Source organism: Gasterosteus aculeatus, chromosome 8 (assembly GCF_964276395.1).
Source record: "Gasterosteus aculeatus chromosome 8, fGasAcu3.hap1.1, whole genome shotgun sequence".
NCBI lineage: Eukaryota > Metazoa > Chordata > Actinopteri > Perciformes > Gasterosteidae > Gasterosteus > Gasterosteus aculeatus.
This window is the reverse complement of record NC_135695.1, coordinates 19563909-19585824: the sequence shown is the minus strand read 5'-3', so window position 1 is coordinate 19585824 and position 21916 is coordinate 19563909. Positions and strand designations below refer to the sequence as shown.

The window sequence follows — 21916 nt, the reverse complement described above, 5'->3', positions numbered from 1 at the left end:
GCCCTATAGCGTATCAGTCGGGCCGGAGAGCTGGAGATCAAACCGTAATGTGTTCCCGAAAATCAACCCCTCCCCTCCCCCCCCTCCCACCGTGCGCATTTCCGACAGAGTCGATTCCACCTGCGTGGGGGACCGGGAGACCGGCGATCATGAGTTCTCTCCGCGCCGCCGGCACGAAAGCGTGATGGATATCAGCACGCGACACCTGGAAGACACAACCGCACATCCGTGCGCGTGCACCACGCGCGGCCACGTGTTTGTCACTCAATATCCTCCCAAGAGAGCGGCGCGCATTTTACGCACGAGTGCAATGTAACGGCCGCTCCGTTCTGCGCCGCCGGCCGGGGGGGGGGGGGGGGGGGTTCAGCTGCATCCCGAGCCCTGCCGGAAGCCTTGAGCACACAATTACAGCCTTCTGACTCCCTCTCACACCCCCGTCCCCCCCCCGTCCCCTACATGCTGCATGAGGTTTCTTGGAGGTATAATTGTTGGCCCGCGCGCGTGTATCTCGCGTGCTCCTCCCGGCACGCAGCAGCTGGAAGGAGGGAAATAGACGGAGAAACGAGTTTAAATATTTCACCGCCACCGCGCGCGTCCCGGGGAGATTTACCCTCAATGGGATAACGAATGTGAAATATTACTCACAGCCTTGTGTCGGAATTCAGTGTATTACGAGCGCGGCCGTAAATCCCGGCGCCGCAGTGCAAAGTGTGTACGTAGCTACTGTACATAAACATTTACAACGCGCCAGTGCTATTTATATCGTCTCCCCTCACCACGCCACGTGAAGGGCACACCGGCACCCGCTGTCATATGGATTTTTCCTCCCCCCTCATCCCTTTATCCCATTTATCGCCATTCTTCCCGTGTTCACACACAGTAGAATGGGCCCTTTACCTTTGGCAGCATTTAACACGGCGCTGGCCTGTTTCTTAATTATTTTCTCATCGCTCCACTGACACTGATTCATGGGGGGGGTAATGTCGGACACGCCCCCTCAACCAACCCTCCCCCCCAAGTACCCCAACTCCCCCTTCCTCCCTCTTACAGTAGAGTCGCTCCCGGCTCTTTCTTGTATCATCTCGCTGACACATTTTCTCTCTCATTGTCTGATCGTCTAGTTCTGCCATCTCTCTCTCTCTCTCTCTCTCTCTCTCTCTCTCTCTCTCTCTCTCTCTCTGAGAGGGAGCGTGCAGGTGGTGAGCTGAGAGCGTTAGCGTGTTTCATGTCGGTTTTTTTCGCAAATAATTGACAGCTAAAGTCAACGTTGTGTACGCGTTGTGGGAATGTGCAATTTGAATGTATCTGCAGCGTTTCGGAGTTTGCAGGACGGCGTTCTGCACGCCGCCATGGATTTCGGCAGGCTGACGCGGAAGCACGGCGTGAGGATCGCGCTGAGCCCCTCGTACTCGGTGGAGGACTGCAGCCTGGCCGTGGGGAAGCTGGTGGGCCACCGCAGCGTGAAGTCCGCAGCGCGCATGAACAACGCGGTGGTCATCTTCCTCGACAGTGTGGAAAAAGCGGACGCGGTGGTGGTCAGCGGGATCGCGGTGCACGGCGCGCTCGTGCCCGTTCTGCCTCTCTCCACGCCGGCGGTGAGAGTGACGGTGTCGAACGTCCCCCCGTTCATCGGGGACGAGGCTCTGGTCAAGGAGCTGTCAAAGCACGGGAAGGTGGTGTCTCCCGTAAAGAAGGTCTCTTCGGGGTGCAAGTCCCCGCTGCTGAGACACGTGGTTTCACACAAAAGGCAACTCCTCATGGTCCTCAACAACAGGACCAAGGAGCTCAACCTGATGTTTGGAGTCGAAGTGGAGGACTTTGTGTATGTGGTGTTTGCCACTTCTGACAATATGAACTGCTTCAGGTGTGGCAGAAAAGGACATCTCGCCAGGACATGTCCGGGAAAGGACTCTACAGAGGGTGCAGGAGAACGAGGTGTGGAGGATCGGGACAGTCAGGGAAGACAGGAGAAGACAGGTGGGGTACAACAGGAGGGAAAGGAGGCACAGGAAGAGACAGGTGGGGTCAAGCAGGCGGCCGAGAACGGACAGCAGGGGACTGGTGGGGTCCAGCAGGGTGGGGAGGCGAGTGATGGGGGCCAGGAAGGGACAAGTGGAGGACAACAGGTAGGGCGAATGTGTGGGGAGGGGACAAGTGAAGTTCAGCCGGAGAGTGAGGTGTGTGAGAGGGGAGAAGATGGAGGGTGTGGTGGAGTCCAGCCGGCCTGCCAGGGGGGCGACAGAGTGACTGAGGGGCTGATTGAGGCCCAACAGGTGGGCCAGGTGAGTGTGGGGGTGAATGAAGAGACAGGTGGTGTCAGACGGCTCAGCCAAGAGAGAAGGGAAGGTGTGAGTGGGGTTCAACAGGTGGTTCTGGGGGGTGAAGAAGGGCAGGAGAAGCTGGAAAAAAGTCAAGAGACACGTGCTGAGGAAATGCGGTCTGAAAGCAGCGCCGATGACATGGAGGGGGAGGAGGAGGAACGTAAAGCCCCCCTGAAGAGAAGGAAGACGAGGAGCAGCGGAGGAGCCTCTCGAGCCAAGAAAGGGTCAGAAAACAGAAGGAGCACAAGAGGGAAAGCGGGTGAACCCGGGTCCTCTGCTGACTGGGATTCCACTGACAGCGCCTCTTCTGGTGGGACGGTGACCAGCAGGTACGGGGTGGGGAGAGTGAAGCTCTTCCTGAAGGTAACAAAGAACATGAAGGGGGTGGACATGGAGGAGTATTTCTCTGACCTAGAGAAGTTCTCTCGCACTGCTCGGAACGGTGTGAGCAAAAAGGGTAGTGGGAGATACACCCAGCAGGAAGTCTTCCGGATGAGGAAGATCATCCTGAAGATAAACAGGGGAAGCGAAGGTGCTTCTGTGGACTGAGTGCGGCGTCCATCCGGTGGAGGAGGATCCTGGCCGGCTGACGCAAGAGGAGATGCTGGTGGGGAATAACTGAGGAGTGGAGCCAGCAGCCAAATCGACGGGCAGCTCAAGCTTTTGAATTTTTCAGCGTTGTCGTGTATGTGACATGTTTGTGCGTTTTAAAGAAAATAAAGGTTTTTCAAAAAATCAAAAAAAAATCTCTCTCTCTCTCTCTCTCTCTCACATTACCTTGTGATTATCTATGAAGGCTAATGAGTAACCATGAAGGTGACTCACTACCCTCCATTGTTTCTAATAGTCGTGGTACCTTTTCTTTCCCCGTTTGGAAGGTTTGAAATTGACTACAGCGCCAGACGACGGACTTCACTGTAAACCGCGCCGAGCTGAGCTCCGTGTGATATCCGTGTCGATCCCGTCGGGTGCGACATCCTCTCACCTCCTCACCCTCTGACCCCAGCCGCCACGTCGTGAAAGCGCAAAGCCTCGACCTGAGGAAAAAAGGTTCAAGGGTCTGACGTGCAACGCCTGAAGATCGCGGCAAAGCAAGAGCGGTGGAGAGTGTGGAAAGGAGAGAGAGAGAGAGCGAGAGGAATGAAAGGGGGGAGGCTTAGGAGACAGGGAGCGAGGGGGGCCATGCCCGACTCCAGCTCAGGAGAGAGGGAGGGCGTCCCGGAATGTGGGCTATCTCTCTGCAGCTTTGTCCGCGAGAGCAACTGAGCTGGCAGACGACTTTTGCCGCACGCGGACCAAAGAGGCTTACGGGCCACCCTGCATGTCGGCTTTCCCCCCCGGCCTGCAGGGAGGGTACGGGGGGGTGCGCTCCCTGCCCCCCCCCCGCTCTGAGTGTGCACGAGTTCGTCTCTCTACTGTTGAACTGCAGCGTTAACGGTTTGTAAAAACACACAAATAAACGCTTTTCATACTTTGCACGCAGCCCGGAGCTCGTTCTCGATGGCGGCCACGACGCCGCGAGCTCTGCATGGTGCATGGCGTCTGTAGTGCCTCACCCCGTCAGTCACTCTGACAGCCGCGCGGCCGTCTCCTCGGCTCCCCCATTGGCGGCGGTGCACTTCAACCAGGCCGGAAGGTCACTCAGCACCTTTACAGGTGATGTGATCCCACTGAAAGCGGTTTGGTAATCCAGGACAGCCGCCGTCTGAGGGATCAGATGTAGAGTCGTACCGCATATCGCACTGCTGGACTAATGAACTGCAGCGAAATGTTTTTGTGACACATCTTCCTTATTGCACCTTTAAGAAGAGAAACGAGCATGCAGTGGGGGGGGCTGCTTTCTGCTTTCCTTCAGGTTCTTCACATAAAAACCAAACTTGTCGAGGCGTCGCCCGCCATTAATTCTTTTCCCGGATGAAGCGGCGCCACACGTGCCAGCAGCAGGCCGTTCTTTCGGAGCATTCAGGCAGGATTATCCACAATTTAATAAGTTACTCGTGTCGCTCTGACTGCTTCAAGGCTACGCAACCAAATTGGCTTCCTCCATCGGCCCCTCGCAGGAGGGACGTGAAAGACAGAATGCTACTCCGAGCCGAGCGGGTTCATCATGACTCTGAGGTCGTGTGTTACTTTTTTCTCGTCTTTTCCACTTTAAATGGTGCATTCTGTATAAAAGGACAGTTTCTACCGAACCGGACCCCGTTGTGTATTCCAGATCCCACTTTTCCACACTCTGATTAACTAGTGGCGGTTCGATGGATGTCGATGTATTTCCCATTTCCCGCGAATAACCGAAAACGATGGCGATGAAGATAGTTAGTTCGGAACCATTTATTCCAGCGAAGGTCCATCCGCTCGGTTTATGAGGAAAGAGACGTGTAACGAGAGATACGGACCCACAATGTTCTCCATCTCCCACCCGTCTCTCTCTCTCTCTCTCTGTCTCCCTCGCCCGCCCGTCCCCCCCGTCGTCCTGACAGCCCATTTGTTTTCATTTCCCAGATATTTAGCTCGATATCTAATGGAATAAATATCTATATATCGAACAAATCATCAAGAGGGGGGGGTGGAATTCTCCCTCGGATGTCAGTTACATTTCCCCGTCGCTGTTTCACTTCACGCATCAGATTTATTGGATTCGTTTATTGTCGCAGCAAATCACCTGGTGTCCTCGGCACGCGTGGAAATGCATTGTGTGGCGCACGCGGGCTGATGGAACTCCTGAACCGAGGGGCTCGAGCTCGCATGCGGGATCTACAAATGCAATCTGTGTCTTGGAATGTGGTAGATATGAAGGAATGGAGAAATTTGGACCCGTCAGGCTAATACCTGATAACTTATCAGGCAAACTTATTTCTCTCACCAACTTTGACTGAACTGTGAGGCCGACGGCCTTTTCCTCTGGATCTCCGGCCCCCCCAAATATTACAGTAAGCATTTTAACTCCCCCCCTGACCTTTACTGATCCCACCCTGTTGCTCAGAGCAAAAAAATCTAATTTGAATGTGGGCTCAGAATAATTCCAGATGATCCTTCCTGTGCAGGGAGCCTCGACTGCGCTGCAGTGTGTAGCTTTGGAGGCCGTCCCTCCGTTTGACTGTGAGATACGATGTGATGCCAGTGTGTGGGGGAGGGAGGGGAGGATAACACCCCCCCCAGACACACACACACACACGGACAGACGGACATGCTCTGACTCTGAGAGCACCGGAGGGCTCTGTGTGCAGGGCTGAGAAAATGCCACGTCAGCACACGGAAGTTTAGAGGGAAGGGAAACGGCAAACAGTGTAACAGAAATGGCCGCGTGCGATGAGAGATGCATGCTGGGGAGACGAGGGGGGGGCACGGTCGCCTGCGGATCCTCTCCTCTTAATCCTGTTGTCTCTACTGACAGTGCTGACTAACAACACACACGCACAAATTGCACACACATTCACACTGAACGTGTTGCCGCCATCTTAGACGGCACATAAACTGACGTCGGATTTGGATCTAAAATACGCGAGTGTTTGCGTGCGGTTGTTTCTCGCTCACGCCGCTCTCCGCAGACACGCGTTTACGACTAAAGATCACGTCTGCCAAGCGATCCGCTGACGTAGCTTAGCTTCGCTAGCATCCCCGACCGCTAGCTAGGGAAGCACACGCCGTGATGTCAGGAGGACTTCCTCCCATGTGTGCTTGAAGATTTCATTCACGCATTATGACAACACATGCACACTTTGTGGGTCGGTTTGGGGGGGATTAATGATGATTTAAATCCCCCCGCTGGTGTCTCACATGGAGCTTAGATGTTGTTGTTGTGGAGAAACGCTGCACTGGTTGTCTGCTGGGAATGTGGATGAAGCGTTATGTGCTGCAAATTCATTTCATTTTCCGGTAACCTGTAGCACGTGCTTTGGAAAGAAAAGAGAAGCTGTGTGTGTTAGTTTACGGTGTTTGTTATAGTTCTTAAAAAGAAGTCAATTCGGGAGCAGCGGGTCAGTCGATGATGAAAAAAAGAAAAAAAAAAGAAAAAGAAATTGCCGGAGGAAATTGCAAATCGGTGCCTCTCTAGAGGAACATCTATTTTTACAAAGCAGCATGTAAGTCACGGTCAAAAAGCGTAACGTGTTTTCAGAGCAGCTGACGGAGAAACCCGTTGGCCTCCCGTCCGATGATGGTTCTCATCAAAGAACCAGTGTTGTGGTCCCGTCTCCCCCGACAACCCTCAAGAGACTTAATCGCACCAATGAAATGATGCACCGGCAATTAAGACACCTGCAGAACAACCCACTCAACGTAACGCCGGCCCGCCAGAGGAATCCATGGTGAGCGCCGTCCATCCAGGGCTCCCCGAGAGCAGTTTATCAACCACGCCACCTTCACTTGGGGATTTGGGTGGAGGGGGCGGGGAGGGGGGGGGTCTGTGACTGGCAGAAGTCAGCGTTAGAGGGCCGTCTGCATTTCAAATATCAATTGCCGCTGTCAGCGCAGCCCGGTCGCGCCGAAGGATTATCTGAAATTAGTTTAGTTAATTCGTCATCTTAAAGGCCAGTTGCTTTGCCGCTGATTAGTTATTGTACACAGTTGTCAATTAAGGTCCCCGGAGAATCCCTCCCACGAGGCCGGCATCAAACGCACACGCCGAGGGGGAGGAGAGGGGGGGAGGAGGGGGGGGGAGGAGGGGGGGGGACGGGCGGAGGAGCAGAGAGGCGGATTTGGCAAGAGTCGAAAATAAAAGAGAGCCCCCCCCCCCATCCAGCGTGTTTCACATTGAAACGCGTGTGAAATGAGAAACGCTGCCTTGGCTCAGCGACGCATGAAGATGTGCGGGGGGGGGTGTGGGGGGGGGGAGAGGCGGAGGTGGTTGTAGATGTTGTGAATTAGAAAAATCAATGTGCAAGCCTTCGCACAAAGAGGCCAAGTGGAGTCCATCACGCTGACCTCTCCACGGGTCTCTATTCCCATAGTTACCGTTGCTACGCTACTGGATTCAGCTCACCGTGCTATAAACGGCCCGCAGAGAAATCCCCCGGTGAAAACCCCCGCCAGGCGCAAACAGTTAATAGACATGTACGATGCTCCACCTGTCAGAAGACAGCTCGTTGCTCGCATCCAACATGTAACGTCGATTTCTGTCCAACGTTGAACAAAATAGCATTCATTTCTTGACATTACAGCATAAACCTTAATTACTCAGAGAATATGATGGCTTCTTCTCCATTTTCTTCTTTAAAATCTTTTTACTTAACTATGATTAATATAAATATGCGTTTAAAAATATATATATTTACGATATTTTCTGGTTAATCCAGCAACCCACCGCCAGTGTGCTAGTTTCACTCAACAATAAACACACTCAAATCGGACATTATGGTGAGAATGAGATCAAAAAGGTTTAAGAAAATAAAGGAGGTGGTTTATATTCCTTATTTGACTAAGAAATCAAGATATTCATAAACGAATGTTCACGTTGTAAAAGCTTCTTTGCGCTTCCATTGGTAAACATTTTTCCCTCCTTCCTCCTCATATAGAAACAGCCAACAGTATGATTTGTCACCAGCGATAATGGATTCAACAGCGGCTGTTAGTCCTCCTTCTGGGGACCCACAGTGCTGCTGGTTTATAATCCTATCGGCTCCTTCCGTATCCTTTCATAAAGTTAATTACATCCACCTTTCATCCCAGGTGGAAACCAGTCCCTGATAAGGTGTTTAGAATGAAAAAGCTACCCATTTAATCCTATTGGGGCTGTGGCGTTCCTACTTCTCATTCACTAACGCTTTGTCCGCTTCCTTTGCCCTGAGAAATCTCCTGCAGCGGCAGAAAGAAATGCTCCTCAATGCCTCCGGCGTCCCACACTGGACATCTCAGATCGGGGGGGGGGGCTTCACGCCTGAATGCCTTTGTAATAAAGCGATCATTTTACTGAAAAAAACTAAAAGTCACGTTTGCTTCTGGGGATTTTGGAACTTTTGTGCAGAGTCAACGCTGAAAACACTGATCTTCTTTCCACTCAGATGCCCCAAAAATACCTCCACTCCCGTCACCACCGGTTCCCCCGGAGGTGAAGCCAAAGAAATGCGAGCCCATGTTCTGCACGGGGGGGGGGGGCGCAGGGAAGGGGAACCAAATGCGCTGCGTGAAACCACCCGGGTGGTTCCAACCCTTTGCGTTTGGACGACATTAAAGCCAAAGTGAGAGAAGCCATTTAAGTGTTCTGACCGTGGCTGCTCTTCTCCATTCGTTTCAGGGCTCAGGGCTTCCCAAAATACCAGGGAGGGTTGGTGTGGGGGCGAGGGGGGGGGGGGCTACAAATGCCAGGAAATGAAATAATAACCTAATTATTCCTAATTATTTTTCTCTCTCTGACCTGCAGTAACAAGACAAATCGATACGCGGGACATTGTGAAGCGAGCGATGGCGATCGCCCCCTTTTCTCTCTTTCTCCTCCTCGGCAGAACCAAAGACCACCTTTGCTTTGGGAGCCCGCTCAGTGAAAAGTGGAACCCCGCGGAGCCAAAATGCTGCAAATACGAAGAGGACGACGAGCTCGCTTCTAGAAACAAAATACATGCAGAAAAACCTCGAGCCATGCAGAGGAAATGTTCACAAACGTTCATAAAGACCCCCCTTTCCCCCCCCTCCTCTCCTGGCACTTCTTTTATTTGTACTGTGGCATCGGTGGAAAGCGGCAGAGTGGGAGATCTTTCTGCCTTCGGGCAAAAACGCATCCGTCACCGGCGTCGTCGGCACCACAATCCGGCCCGGCGTGAACACCCTTTACGGGCCTGAAAGAAACACTCGATCAGGGGGTGTTAGCTGGGATTAATGCAGGTGCTTCTATTGGACACAGGAGGCTTAGAGAGGAAATCCAGCCCCAGAATTATAGCCGCAACCTCCCTCCGCTGACTTTAAAGATGGAGGGGTGATAGGGAAACGAGAGGGAGAGAATAGGCACCGACTCTCCGTGGCAGCCGGTGACGGAGGCGCTGCCCCCTGAGACCATTAGAGCGCCACATCTGGTCCTCCAGCGACACTTTGTCACTTCTGGAGAACCAAATTACCAGATTCACAGGGTGGAAATGCATGTTATTTAGAGGGCATTCCTCCGAAAATAACTGGTTTTAAAATAACGGGGATAAAACATCGGGGTTATATGCTCGGGCTGTGTTTACGATGCCATGTGCAGATAAATAGCAAATTAAAAACCTTTTACCATGTCATCGCAGACAGAATCCCTTCCTGGGTTGAATAAATCCATTAATTCGTCAAACGCGCACGTCGGTGGCGTGCGGTTAGTCGGTTAACGAACGGGGGAAGAGTGAAGGAGAGGCTGCGAGAAGCACAGAGGATTTCTGCTCAAAATGTTCCCCGAGTGCATCGAGGGTCAGAACCGGGCTCCCAGCGGCCTTTGTTATCCGCTTCTATGTGACACTGACTGTGACCATGTCAGAGCTAAAGTATTTCTATCAAGGGAACCAACATGGAAAGAATAATAATAAAATACCCGGACGATGTCCTCGTCCTCCATGGCATCTATTGGAAGACACTATAAGGATGCGTTATAGGAAACACAGGATGCACATGGACCGGATTTACAAATGGATTAAAATAGGATTCATGGTCCTATTGTCTTTTTTTTTTTTGCACTCCATCTCAACCAAAACCCCACTGGAGGACCCGTTTAACATTACAAGTATTACAAGTACTGCATGAGCGAAGTGGGACATCAACATGTGAAGTACGCACTCGGCTGTACAGATGTACGAGTGACTCAGCTACAAACAGGCGAACAAACAAGAGATGTTGTTGCCTAAACAGGAGCCGGATTTATAAGGTGTAACATGATGTCCGACGGTGCGAGTCGATCAAGGTCCAGGATGACTTTGTTTGTTATCTGCTCACGTAAAAATATGAAATACGGTTCCTGTAAACGTATCTTCAAACTTCAAACTTGTCCCCAGCGAAAGAGGAACCTTTTGAGAAGAGTGTCTGAGAGAAAATGAAGGAACGTTTTTTCTGGCCACACAACGGGGGAAAAGAAAGAGGCGGAATAACTGTTCAAGCGTGAAAGTCTGAACATTTTCTCTTCCATTTTCCTCTCGGAGAAAGAAAGGAAGGCTTTCAAGTCCGAAGATTGCAAAATGTTATTTTTCATCCGCCTTTTTTTTTCTTGAAACGCGAAAACGCCGCGGTCACAGCCGTTCGGTAACCATCCCATTCCAAAGCTGAGGTGTGTTCACATGTTGTGAGCCACTCAGACCTCCGGGGAGTCGCTGCAGCGCTGGAGAGCTTTTTCCTTTCTCTTTTCAAAGCACGGCCGTCACTTGTCCCCCTCGTTTACCAGGCGCGCCTTCCGGCCCCCGGCACCCCGCGGAGCGGCGATCCAGGCGCCGCTTGACGCCAAGTCCTCCTCCCCTTCCCCCGTGTGACGGCTCTACCTCTCACGGCGCATTGTTGTTCATCTGCAGCGGCGGCGTGCACAGCGCGGCCTCCACGCTCTCTCCCCAAAGTCGTGACAATACTACGTTTTTTCGCCCATTCATTCACGTTGCCTCGCAACTACGTCACTAGAAACTAACAAACGGAAGGTCTTCCACATCCTCTGATGGAAGATTATGAAAATATGACGCATACTTCTCGCTGCATACAAATGCTTTCTTAAAATTTGTGTTTTTCACAGATAGTGGATCGACAAGTCGGCCATTTTCTTTTTTTAGCTGAGGGGAAGTTGATAGTCACGTGACCTCGTTGCAACTAAAGTGTGCTTCTGCGTCGTTGCGTCGACGCACTCGTTTCACTTCATGGTTCTGCGTCTGCTGCAGAGCGATTCACCGCCGGAACAACGGGCGGAGTGACGTGTTTCTGTTGAAGACGACCCAGAGAGTCACGTCTATTTATTTGTTTGTTTGTTTAATTATCGTAGACTTTATTGCCCCGTGCATCGACACATTTGTCCCGTATTTTCCTCCACAACTTTGCGCGCCTCTCGACCGGCAAACCGGCGTTTGCGGCGACCTCCCTCCGTGAATCCAACCCGCTTCCACAACCCGCCAATGACGGCTTGTGTAAGCGCTCATATTTACGCATTTCCTCCGACAAAAGTTCTTAAATCTGCTCCGTTCTCTCGTAAACGTTCTTCTCGTTTTAATAACGGCGGTGTCGGGCTGTGAAAGCGGAAATGTGAGACTCCGTGAAGGACGTAGTTAGCGGACCAATCGCAGCCTGGTGCGCTGCGGGAGGCGTGCGTCGCTTGCGTCGCTTTCGAAAAATAAACCAGGCTTTAAATGGTCACGATTGTCACGATGTTGGGGATGAAGCGCCAGAACACCACGTTCCACAACGTGGCTGTTACACGTTTTGCTGTGACACCGCGATGTCTAAACCGGCCACTTCATTAGTTTTCTTTGTTGTTAAACGCACAAACACGTCAGACGCCGCCGCCCGTCAGCGGGCCAACAATGATCCGCGGCGTCCCTGATAGTCTAATCTTAAAACACAACGCCGGCGGGATTACCGCCGTGTGAAGTGTACATTATGGTAATGCCACCATCAGCAAGAAATATCACATTTCTTGATTTCTACTTAACCCTCGTCTCCACCTCGCCCGTCTTCAGCTCCGACAGACAATTTAGACTCGTCCTTGGCTCAAAGGCAGCGCTGCTCGAAATGCCTTTAGATTTGGTGCACACACACACACACACACACACACACACACACACACACATCAAAGAAACCAGGAGCTTATTTTCAAGTATTTTGCAGCCCGCGGCTACAGGAGCTACTTCTGAGGCCGCTGTGCTCCCCCGAAAAAAACAGCTCGCCATCCCGGCGAAGCGCCATCCGGCAGAGGGCCGAGGGCCCGGCGCTCCGTCGGTGGGGGCCGCCGTGCATAACAGGCCGGCTGATTGCTCTCCCGAGGTGTTGATCGGTGATGCTCACAACAACTAAACTGAGTTTTCCAGGGAGCGAGGGCGTCCAGATCAAACCGCCCGCCGTCCGTTTGATGGTTGCCGCCCCCCCCCCCCGCGCGAGAACCTCCCCGTTCACGCCGCCCTCACCTCTCGAGGACGCAGCCCGGGTGAGCGTCCTGTTTGACGGTGAGCTTAAGAAAAGTAAAATGAGGAGAGAGAAGAGGAGGGTGGAGGGAGGGACGATGAGCGGCTGTGACGCCCGCCGATGATGAAAGAGCAGAGAGAGAGCGGCTGAGGCGGCGCCATCGATCGACAACGCGATATTCAAAAGAAATAAAAGACACACAAAGTGGGTATTCACAAAGCCGGCGAACGTCAATGAAATCTGACCGCGTGCTGCATGTACATGTACATACCAGAGGAAAGGTTGGGATTGATTCACGGAGGGACATTATTCAAGCCCTGACCCCCTAAAAAATGGAGCGATTCGACTCGCTAACTACACTTTTCAAGTGTAATCGCTGAAAGAATGAAAGAAACTGGCCCTGAATTGAATGTCAGAAACTCTCCCTTCCTCATCTCCTCCGAACAGCATCAATCAACATTAGAAGTGATGGCACCTCCCCTCGGTCGGGGGGAAATGTGCCTTCACGGAGTCGCTCTGAAGTCGTTCCAGGCCGCCGTGTCTATTGCTTTTGTCTAAGCTCACCCTCTCTGCGGCGGTGCCCTTCCCCTTTTGTAATGACTGCTGCCAGCCAGCCATCCCGATGCCTCGGAGTGCAGCGCATCATTCATAAGGAGACTGCGTGCTGTGATTAGCCCGGCGCCTTAAGCCATATATGAAAATTCATTTTAAATGTCCTTTAAAAACCCATAAAACATCCATATTGACTTGAGGCTGCCAAGCTGCAGGGAGCTGCTAATCAGTTCCCTGTATGGTCCATTTAGCCTCTGTGTCATTAAAGATAATACAAATAAAATAAGTGTTGAAGCACTCGCCCCCCCCCTCATAAAACAGCCTCTCCTCACCAACTGTCGATAATTTGCGCTGGAAGATTTGCTTTTTTTGAAGTTTCCCACGCTCGCAGTGCATTTGTGCTGAACAAATCCCAGTTGATTACAAGGCGAATGGTACAAAATGTGCTCTGTGACCATCGCAGTCCTGCTCGCTCTGCTCAGCGAGGGGACGCGCCGCTCATCGCACCCACGCAAACACACAAACGCGCCCAACAACAGCACACCGGGCGGGCGCAGAGGAACCCAAACGCGATTGGACACGTCAAAATCAGACTCTTGACTTCCACCAACGCGGTGAGATCGCGGTGATCCGGCGATGGAGCTTTAATGAAAGCTTGCTTGGTCTAACGAGGTCCCTGACTGTTTCTGCCGTCTGCCGCCACCGGGCCCGACTCGCGACGCCAATGCGGCCCGCGCGCGCCCAGCTTCCCTTTCAGGTGAAGCGCCCCCCCCTCGCCCGCGTCCGAGTCGAGCGCCCTTCAAGCGGGGTGGAGAGACAATGTGCTTCGGTCGGATTGGAGGCTCGCCGGGCCTTTTGTTTGCGGTATTGACGCGTAGGGCCATTGTCCCGCCTGGCCGGGGGAGAGGTCACGGCGAGGGAGGAGATTGACAGGCCTCTGTTGGAGAATTGAGCTGCCGGCCGGGGGGAGACGTCCCCCCCAACGGGAGAGCGCGGTCGCGTCGGGTAGGACGGCGCTCTCCTCATCCCTCCCTTTTTTCCTCCGGGGCCTCCGGACGGTGAGCCGCAACACGCCCAGGTCCTGGGCCGCGGACGCTGTCAGCCGGGTCGCTCTGGCTTCGCTTGCCGTGGAGGCACATTTAACTACTTTGCTCCGGAAAGAAAGAAAAAAAAAAAAAACCCGAGGGATGGTGGTGGGGGCGATTATTCAAACGAGGGTATTAGCGGCGTGTTTTCCTCCGGTGACTTCCGTCCCCCGGTCGTCCGACCAGATCCCCCGTCGTCCCTCCTGGAAAGTAAATTGAAAATCTGCCGCGTCCATCAGAGACCAGATTAGGCGGTTTTCCCGACGTGCTTAAATCGCAATAATCTCGAATGCAGATCACATCTGCAGCTAATTGATGGATTTGCCGGAGGGCCTGAGAGCGGTTCGGCTCCACCGTGAGCTCCTGTTTATTTCCAGAAGGCAGATGCTTCAACCCTTATCCGGCTTCGGGCCGGTGACACGTTGGCAGCCGGCGGCGCGCCCGGTTCTCCGAACCGCGGGATGACTGTCCCAAGGCCTGACGCAGAGCACACGGACTCCGGAACGCCTAATTAGAGAGAAACGTGTGCTGGGGTTGTATATTGGTTTAGCCTGAATAATTCAAAGCGCGCGCACACGGCTTGCTGTTGTTTCTTCAAGCACCCGTCTGGCCGTTCATGCAAACACACTTTGCACGGAGGAGATGTGGTTAAGCGCGGCCGTCTAATCCAAATGATCTCCCCGCACTCGATAAAGAAAAGAAAGCGTCAGCCAGGGAGGGGGGGAGGGAATGGTTTGCACAGGTGGAGTTATTTCTGCATGTGATTGCGGAAAAAGCACCAAAAAATAAACGACTGTACGTGTTTGTGGGGGCGAGCGATGATCTATTTTCCCCCCATTACCCCGCTGCATACGTGTGGTTCATTTACATCCATGGTTATCCAGATAATGAAGCTTTCAATCCGGGGGATCCTGTGGTGAGAACAATGAACCCAATTACCTCCTGCCGCCCTGCGAGACGGGGCCCGCGGACCCCGAGACGGATTGGGAGCGCCGGCACTCGGCCCCGGCAATCCAATCACATTCATCTCACGCTCGCTTCCCTCTTCATGTGTTTTCCGCTGCGACTTATCAAACAGGCGAGGGCCCCCCCCCCCCCCCCCCCGGGATCATTACATCACACACGTCAACACATACGCGCGCGCTGGCCCAACGCGGTGCCTCCTTCCCCCTTCCCTCCCCCACCGCTAAGGTGCGTCTCGGGTTTCTGTCTTCCTCCGAACACACCGTCGGCCTCCAGAGATCACACGCCTCATCTGCTGGAGGAGGAGGAGGAGGAGGAGGAGGAGGTGGAGGTGGCGAGGTAATGTCTACCTCGATCTTGCTCTCCTTATCAGCGAGCCAGGTTCCGACTGAGGACATTGCCACTGATTTATGCGAGATACTCAAGTTTCCTTCTCCTGGTTTAATATTTCAGCTCTGCGGTCTGAGTGAAACCATCCGACGTCGGCGTCGGCCGGGAGTCAGAGGCTCCTCCGCCAGCCCTCGCGTGGGGGTGATGGAGGAAAATGGAAATAGCGTTAAATTAAAAAAAAAAAAAAAAAAAGGATATCAAATGAAAATAAATAAGGGATTTCTTTTCCTCAAGGTGGCCGTCGAGCGTCCTGAATCCTGGAGGCAACGTGGGGACCAGATGACCACGTCTCCGGTTAAATGAAAGAACTCACAGAATATAAATGATGAATGAAGAATCCGCCCCAGCTGTCTTTCTATACATCTCGTGGAAGTTTTACAGGCAAGTAGAAGTGGACTATAGTTCCTGTGATGGAGGACCTTCCGATACGGAGTGACGCCCGGACCTCGGCGCTGCTTTCAGGGGGGGGACACGTTCCACTACTGCATACTGTGACTGTGTGAAAGCTGATACCAAATGGCCGTAATACTCAAAATATTTTCTGCATGCATCATGCAAAACACCCTTACCCCATACTCCCCCCTCCGCCTCCCTCATCCCCCCTAATTCTGACACTGTGATCAATAGTAATTGACTTAGTGATCAATGTGTCTCTTGACTTTTTTCCATCAGTCTGTGTCCTCGCTACTCTGCACGCTGATGATGCTCATGGTGTTTTTATGTTAATGAACGTCAGGAGAAGAGCTCTCATTGGTCATCCCATGGTACACACACACACCCCCTGCCCGCCCACGCGTGCATGCTGCCTCCCATCCACGCACGCAGAGCGAGGCTGCACACCCACTGAACCCTCGGATGCATTATTGATAAGCTACTAATTACGCCTGTTGCAATCTCAGCTGACCTTTCCCGGGAACATCCCGGATCATTATAAGCTGCATTCTCTCTCCAAATTGCAAAGGTAATCTAAAGCCCACCTCCCCGGCCCCCCTTCCACCTCCCCCGCGCACACACACACACACACACACACACATACGCGTTCCTTTAATGCGCTGCTGGATGAAGACGTCTTCTTCCATCCCAAATTAGTGGGAGAAATTGTTAAGAAAACAACACGGAGGGGAAGAGGAGGAACGAATTAGAAATAATAGGTAGGAAAAATATTGGAAATAATCGGCCCCGCAGCGGAGAGAATCTGGAGTTGGATGTCGGGTTTCGTACTTGAAGTGTTCACCTGAGCAGCGTCTGAAATGAATCCGTGCAACATCCCTTTGAAGTTTATTGTGCAAATGCCGGGTATCGTCCCGTTCTGGTGACGGTTGAGAACGACACCATGGTGGGCGCTTACACCTGCTTGCGAGCCGTTATCACGCCATTAGTCTGAAGAATTCCCATCACAGTTTGCAACGACGGCGCAGACGTCAGCGTGTCATTACAGAGATAAATATTTCCAGTCCAATTGTTTTGGATGCTCAAAGGGAGATGCTCTGATTTAGCTTCTGAGTTCAGCTTCGGCTAAAATAAAGCATGAGAAACAAAGTGTGCATCGTTGATTAACCAAGCCGACGCGTGTTTGTAAATGCAGACACTTCTGCAGAATATTATCCAGAGAGCTAAAAATACATCGTGCATCGGTGAAACGTTGTTGAAGCGCTGAGAGCGGAATCTTCTAAGTAGATTCTTGTGCGTTCAGAGCGATGATTGATTTCCCTCCGAGTCGCCTGGGATCGATTTATTTCGCCCTCTCAGTCAGTTTGACTGTTGAATGAGTGAAAAATACAGACATCAGGTAAACTTTCTACGGGAGCAAAAAGTTCAACAGACGAAGGAGCGGTTTGACGCTCAAAGACCAGCGAGGGTCGTTTCCGGCGCTCTCCGTTGAAGTGTTAATGACAAGCAGACGTGCACTTAGAGCTGCGCGTCCCGCGCCTTCATCTAGGACGCAATTGTTTGATTCTTTGAAATCTGGCAGTGGGGGACATTTGCTCATATCACGTATTGAAGAACGAGGGGGAGAAGGACGGCAGAGAAACGCATTAGAAAACGTATTTTCTCAAACCAGTATGTGGTAACGAAGTTAAGGCAAAGAGCTTTAGTGCTGCTGTGGGAGATTTTTTAAAAAGTTCTTGCATGTTATTCAAACAGGGAGCCGCTGTGTGAAGGGCACGGGGACCGATCTCTGCCAGGGCTTCTTTCTCTTTGGCCTCGTGGCTTTCACTCCACCGCCTCCGACCGCTTTCATCACACACACACACACACACACACACACACACACACGCACACACACACACACAACTCGACTCCCTAAACAGGTATCCAGCTCCTCCAGTGCAAACTGATTTTGTTGGTGACGGAAGCCGACTCGGAACCAAAATACATAGATGGAACCGAGAGGGCGAAGTGGGCTGAGCCGGCTCAGGCGGCGGGTGGGGGGGGGGAGGAAGGCGACACACCCCGCCAATGGATTACCGGTCCCAGGGGAGGCCCCGAGGTAAAGCCTGCTGCTCCCGCGAGACGTCTTTGTACTTTGTAAGAGCACGGAAATTAGCCAGGAAACGCGGTGAGAAATGGCCACGGTGCTGCCGCCGGTCGCATTGAACGACGTGTGCGACCGCCGACGGAGGACAAAAAGTAAATGTTCTCTGCTGGGCGAGTCGCCTGGAGACGTGGTGCTGTGGAAGCAGTAGAAACATCACACTTATAATAAGCTTTCATAATGTAATATCAATAGTTATAATACAATAAAAGCTACTACTGGGATAACAGCCTTTAACCACTTTTTTAAAGCGGAATTTTGTTATTTTGAAGGAAACTGCACCATTGAGCCTTAAAGAAATACTCCAGTTTTGTCTCCAGATGCAGGACAATCTTGAAGTTGTAAGCTCAGGACTTCCGAGCGGTGCCCCTTTAAATCGAGCGCCATTTGTAGACATAATGTGCCGTTATTCCCTTTGTCACGTTCGTTTGAAAACTTTGCAGACCATTTGTCCCCCGCGGAATCTCATCTTTAGAATCTCATCGGCTTACCACTCAGCCGTCTTTTGAAACATGATTTAGTTTAACGCCCTTCGTTCGTATTTCACCCCTCGGCGCAGCTGAATCCTCCCCATCCGTCCACCCCTGCACCTGATCCATAAACAACGACAGAGGGTCATGTTTTTATTTCCCAGATAAGACGTAGAGGTGGAATAAAAGAACAACACATCACGGCGAGAGCCCTCGGCGGTGCAGACCTACGTGGCGCCCGGGCCCGTCCAGATGTTCACGCGCTGTATCGTAGCGACGCGCGCAATGCTCCCACCAACTCAGCAGAGGCTTCTGTCTTCCCGAACACACCAAATGTCAGTGACTCGTAGGTCAGATGGTATCACAACATGCTCCGGATCGTGTGTGTGTGTGTGTGTGTGTGTGTGTGTGCATGGCCATGAACCATGTCCCCAGTGAAACTGCAAGGATAAAGCCGGCGCCACGGTCACATGCATAGCAATTACATCCTGTTTGGAAGAAGACGTGCTGGATGGAATAGTGTGCGCCCAAAAAATGGATTTATATTCCTGACGGTGTTTGTTCTTCAACAAATAATCCATTCAGGTGAATATTCCAGCTCACATATGCCGCATGAAACATTTGTATGATTTTGACTTTGGCTGCACCAAGGTCATCCTTGCTGTGAAAACAAATTGCATGAGATTCATGCGCACAAAAAGGGAGAGGAGCGGCACAGCGCGGCGTAATCCGCAGGGTGGATCGGTTCTGATGGGACAAATAAACCTGCTTTGCTCCAAGGGCAAACATCTGCCGCTGGAAACAGATGCGCCCACTAGGGGCGCTGTGAAAGGATAAATCTTCAACTTCATTTCAGTGGCAAAGCGATGTACTTTTCATAGTAGTTTGGGACAGTAATACATATGCAGATATGTATGTAAGGGACATAATGAATCAAGGGGAAACTGTCCTTCTCCTTCAGAGCTTCTTAAGAAAACCCCTAAAAACTACCAGCGGAGTCCATATTTCCAAAAGCACAACCTTCTCAAGCGAGGAGGTCGGGAATACAGAATCCTCCGTGGCAGAGACGGGGGGGGGGGGGGCAGAGGAATGGAGGGATGAGGGGTGGCGCGGGTCTCCCAGCTGTCCAAGACCCCGGCTCGTCCCAGCACACCGGTTCCCACTAATGACCAGAGTCCCCCGAATTCTACCGGGGCGACAGCTGCTGCCGCTGCGAGTCCCCCGGGAGCCCCGGGCTCCTTCGCGGGGGCCTTCGAAGGAGACGCGGCGGCGGCGGCAGCAGCAGTCGAGCTGGCCGCCATCCCGCCGAGCGGAGCAGCAAACTGTGGTGTCGGCGCAGACGGGTTCGTGGTGCCAGCAGGGCGGCTAAGCCTCCTGGAAGCCCGCGCGGCCAATTACTCCCCCTCCGGATGCCGCGCCGGCTCTCTAATGGGGGAGCCGGGGGCCGCGCGCCGGTTCGCTCCTCTCGCAGGTTTACAGGTTTCCCACTTCGGGTCCCTTGTTTTTTCTTTTTCCTCACAGTTTGGACTAAACGGGGAGAAAATCCCCGGTTTGATTTTTCTGCAAAGCAATTTGTTTAAAATGACAAATTCCTTTAAGGGGTCTTGTTTCCCTGCGTCCCGCCTCCACTCACACGCGGCCCCCGGTTCGGCTCGCCCTTTAGACGATTTGCAGAAAGTAAGAAAATGGCCAGGCTAAAGGTGGGTCGGGGTGGGGGGGGTGGGGGGGGGGACTCCTACGGTGAGACCACCTCGTCATTCCGTCCACGTTCCCGCTGTTCAGATAAGCAGCGCGGCGCCTCCAGGGAGCCGTTCTCCCTTTTCCACCGGCGCCATGCGTGGACTTTAAGTTGGCTAATGCGTGCAAGTCTTGCAGCATTGCACACCATTCAGTGATACACTTCAGACTTCGGCGGAGAACCCTGTTGGTTGGTGGGGGGGGGGAGGTCAGAATAAATGGAGCTGCTGCAACCCAGGAGAAATACATTCAAAATATGCATTGTTTCAGCAAACCGCTGCTCTGCTGTTGAAGAAGCAATCAGCATTACCTGTTTTGCAAACGCACGGTAGCGGCCGCGGGGCAAATGCAGTCAAACGGGAATAGATTTGTTTGTGCCACAAAATCAACATTAAAACACATCCAATCAGAGTCGTTTCATTTAATGCTAAAGAACTGCTTTTTTTAGTGGAACAACAGCATCCCGAGCAATTGAATCAATGAGAAATATGGAATTACAGGCCGAGAAACTCATTTCGTTACATGTGACAACTTCTGAACGGAGCGTTTCTTTTTTCTTCTTCTTCCCACTGTGTTTACAAAACAATTTGTGAGAGTCCAGTGAACCAACTTTCCTCTAACAATGTGTTACGAGACGGAGAAAAACAAGAGAGAATCAATAGGACCTGTGGTCATGTATAATTTGCAGGGCCAGCACCTGGCTGCCAACAAATAAAGATTTTTCTTTTTTTTTTCTCCTCTCCTCCCGCTGCACGTTGCATTCAAGGATATTGGACAATTCTGTCGGACGTGGGCGGCTATTTTCACCAAATCCTGGCTGCAGGTCAGCCGAGATGATTGGATCTCGGTAAGCTCTGTGGGTGCACACAGCATTGTCCCCGTGTAAACAGGAGGCCTGAATGTGTTCTTCACACTTCTTTGCGCCTCGCGCGCACATCCGCGCACGCGCTCAGCTGAGACTCGCTGACAAACTGCGCCTCGCCGGAACTCGCAGCCAAAACAACGCTGGCAGTGAAATAAATCTTTTTAATTGCACGGAAAGCCGCGTACGATTCTCGGCGGTTTTTCTCGCGCCGTGTGCAATCTTTCTCCTAACCATGTGATCATGCATGAGGGTGTATGTTGCGTGCGTGTGTGCGTGTGTGCGTGTGTGTGTGTGTGTGTCAGGATGGCTGGCTGGCAGGCGGAGAGGCTGCCTTGGCTACTCAGGGAGCTCTTCTCCCTGAACCAGCTGGGCCTCCAAAGCAGTCAGTGCAGACCACATGGTCTCACCCCCACTTCAGCAAGTCACACACACAGAAACATTCATAGGAACACCTTCTGCTGCCCAAACACGGCGAGCTGACCTGTCCGTGTTCGTGTACGATCTGACATTCCCCGGCCGCGCGTATGAAAGCATCATCCAAAGAGAAGAATTTCACATGAAGTGCAAGTGAACGGCTCGGCTTCATTGCAATCGCGAATCGAACAGAAGAAATGTCTGGAGGTAAAAGAGCACTTCAAATAAGTTTGTTTTCGTACATTATTTGCACTTTGTACATTTCCAACAGCGCTCTTCCGTAAAACCAGTGACCTTACGAACCGGTGACGAACCGCGCCGCCGGCTCTGTGAGCTTCGCTCTATCACTCGGCCGGGTGAGGTCACTGAGGTGGACGGAGATCAGGAGAGGAGGAGGAGGAGGAGGAGGAGAAGAGCAAGATGTTACGGGGTCCAGGTCACATGGTGGGCCCCCGGACCTTTTAGTAGAGGTAGCTCACTTCCCCCTGAGCTACATCTACCCTTTAGTAGTGGACAGAGGAAGACGGGTGAGGTGGAGGTTG

At 52.3% G+C, this 21916-nt stretch overlaps 2 protein-coding genes across 24 annotated transcripts in view; one reads left to right on the top strand and one right to left on the bottom strand.

Moving 5' to 3' along the window:
• Positions 1 to 21916, bottom strand: part of celf5a (cugbp, Elav-like family member 5a) — a 157173-nt gene that overhangs the window by 37352 nt on the left and 97905 nt on the right. The window lies entirely within an intron of this gene.
• Positions 1146 to 3067, top strand: LOC144411481 (uncharacterized). The gene has a single exon (XM_078108629.1). It carries the CDS (start codon positions 1287 to 1289, stop codon positions 2868 to 2870), a length of 1584 nt encoding a protein of 527 aa, XP_077964755.1. The 5' UTR covers positions 1146 to 1286; the 3' UTR covers positions 2871 to 3067.

Coding starts and splice junctions, on each gene's coding strand:
- LOC144411481 (XM_078108629.1), top strand. CDS start 1,287: ATGTGCAATTTGAATGTATCTGCAGCGTTTCGGAGTTTGCAGGACGGC.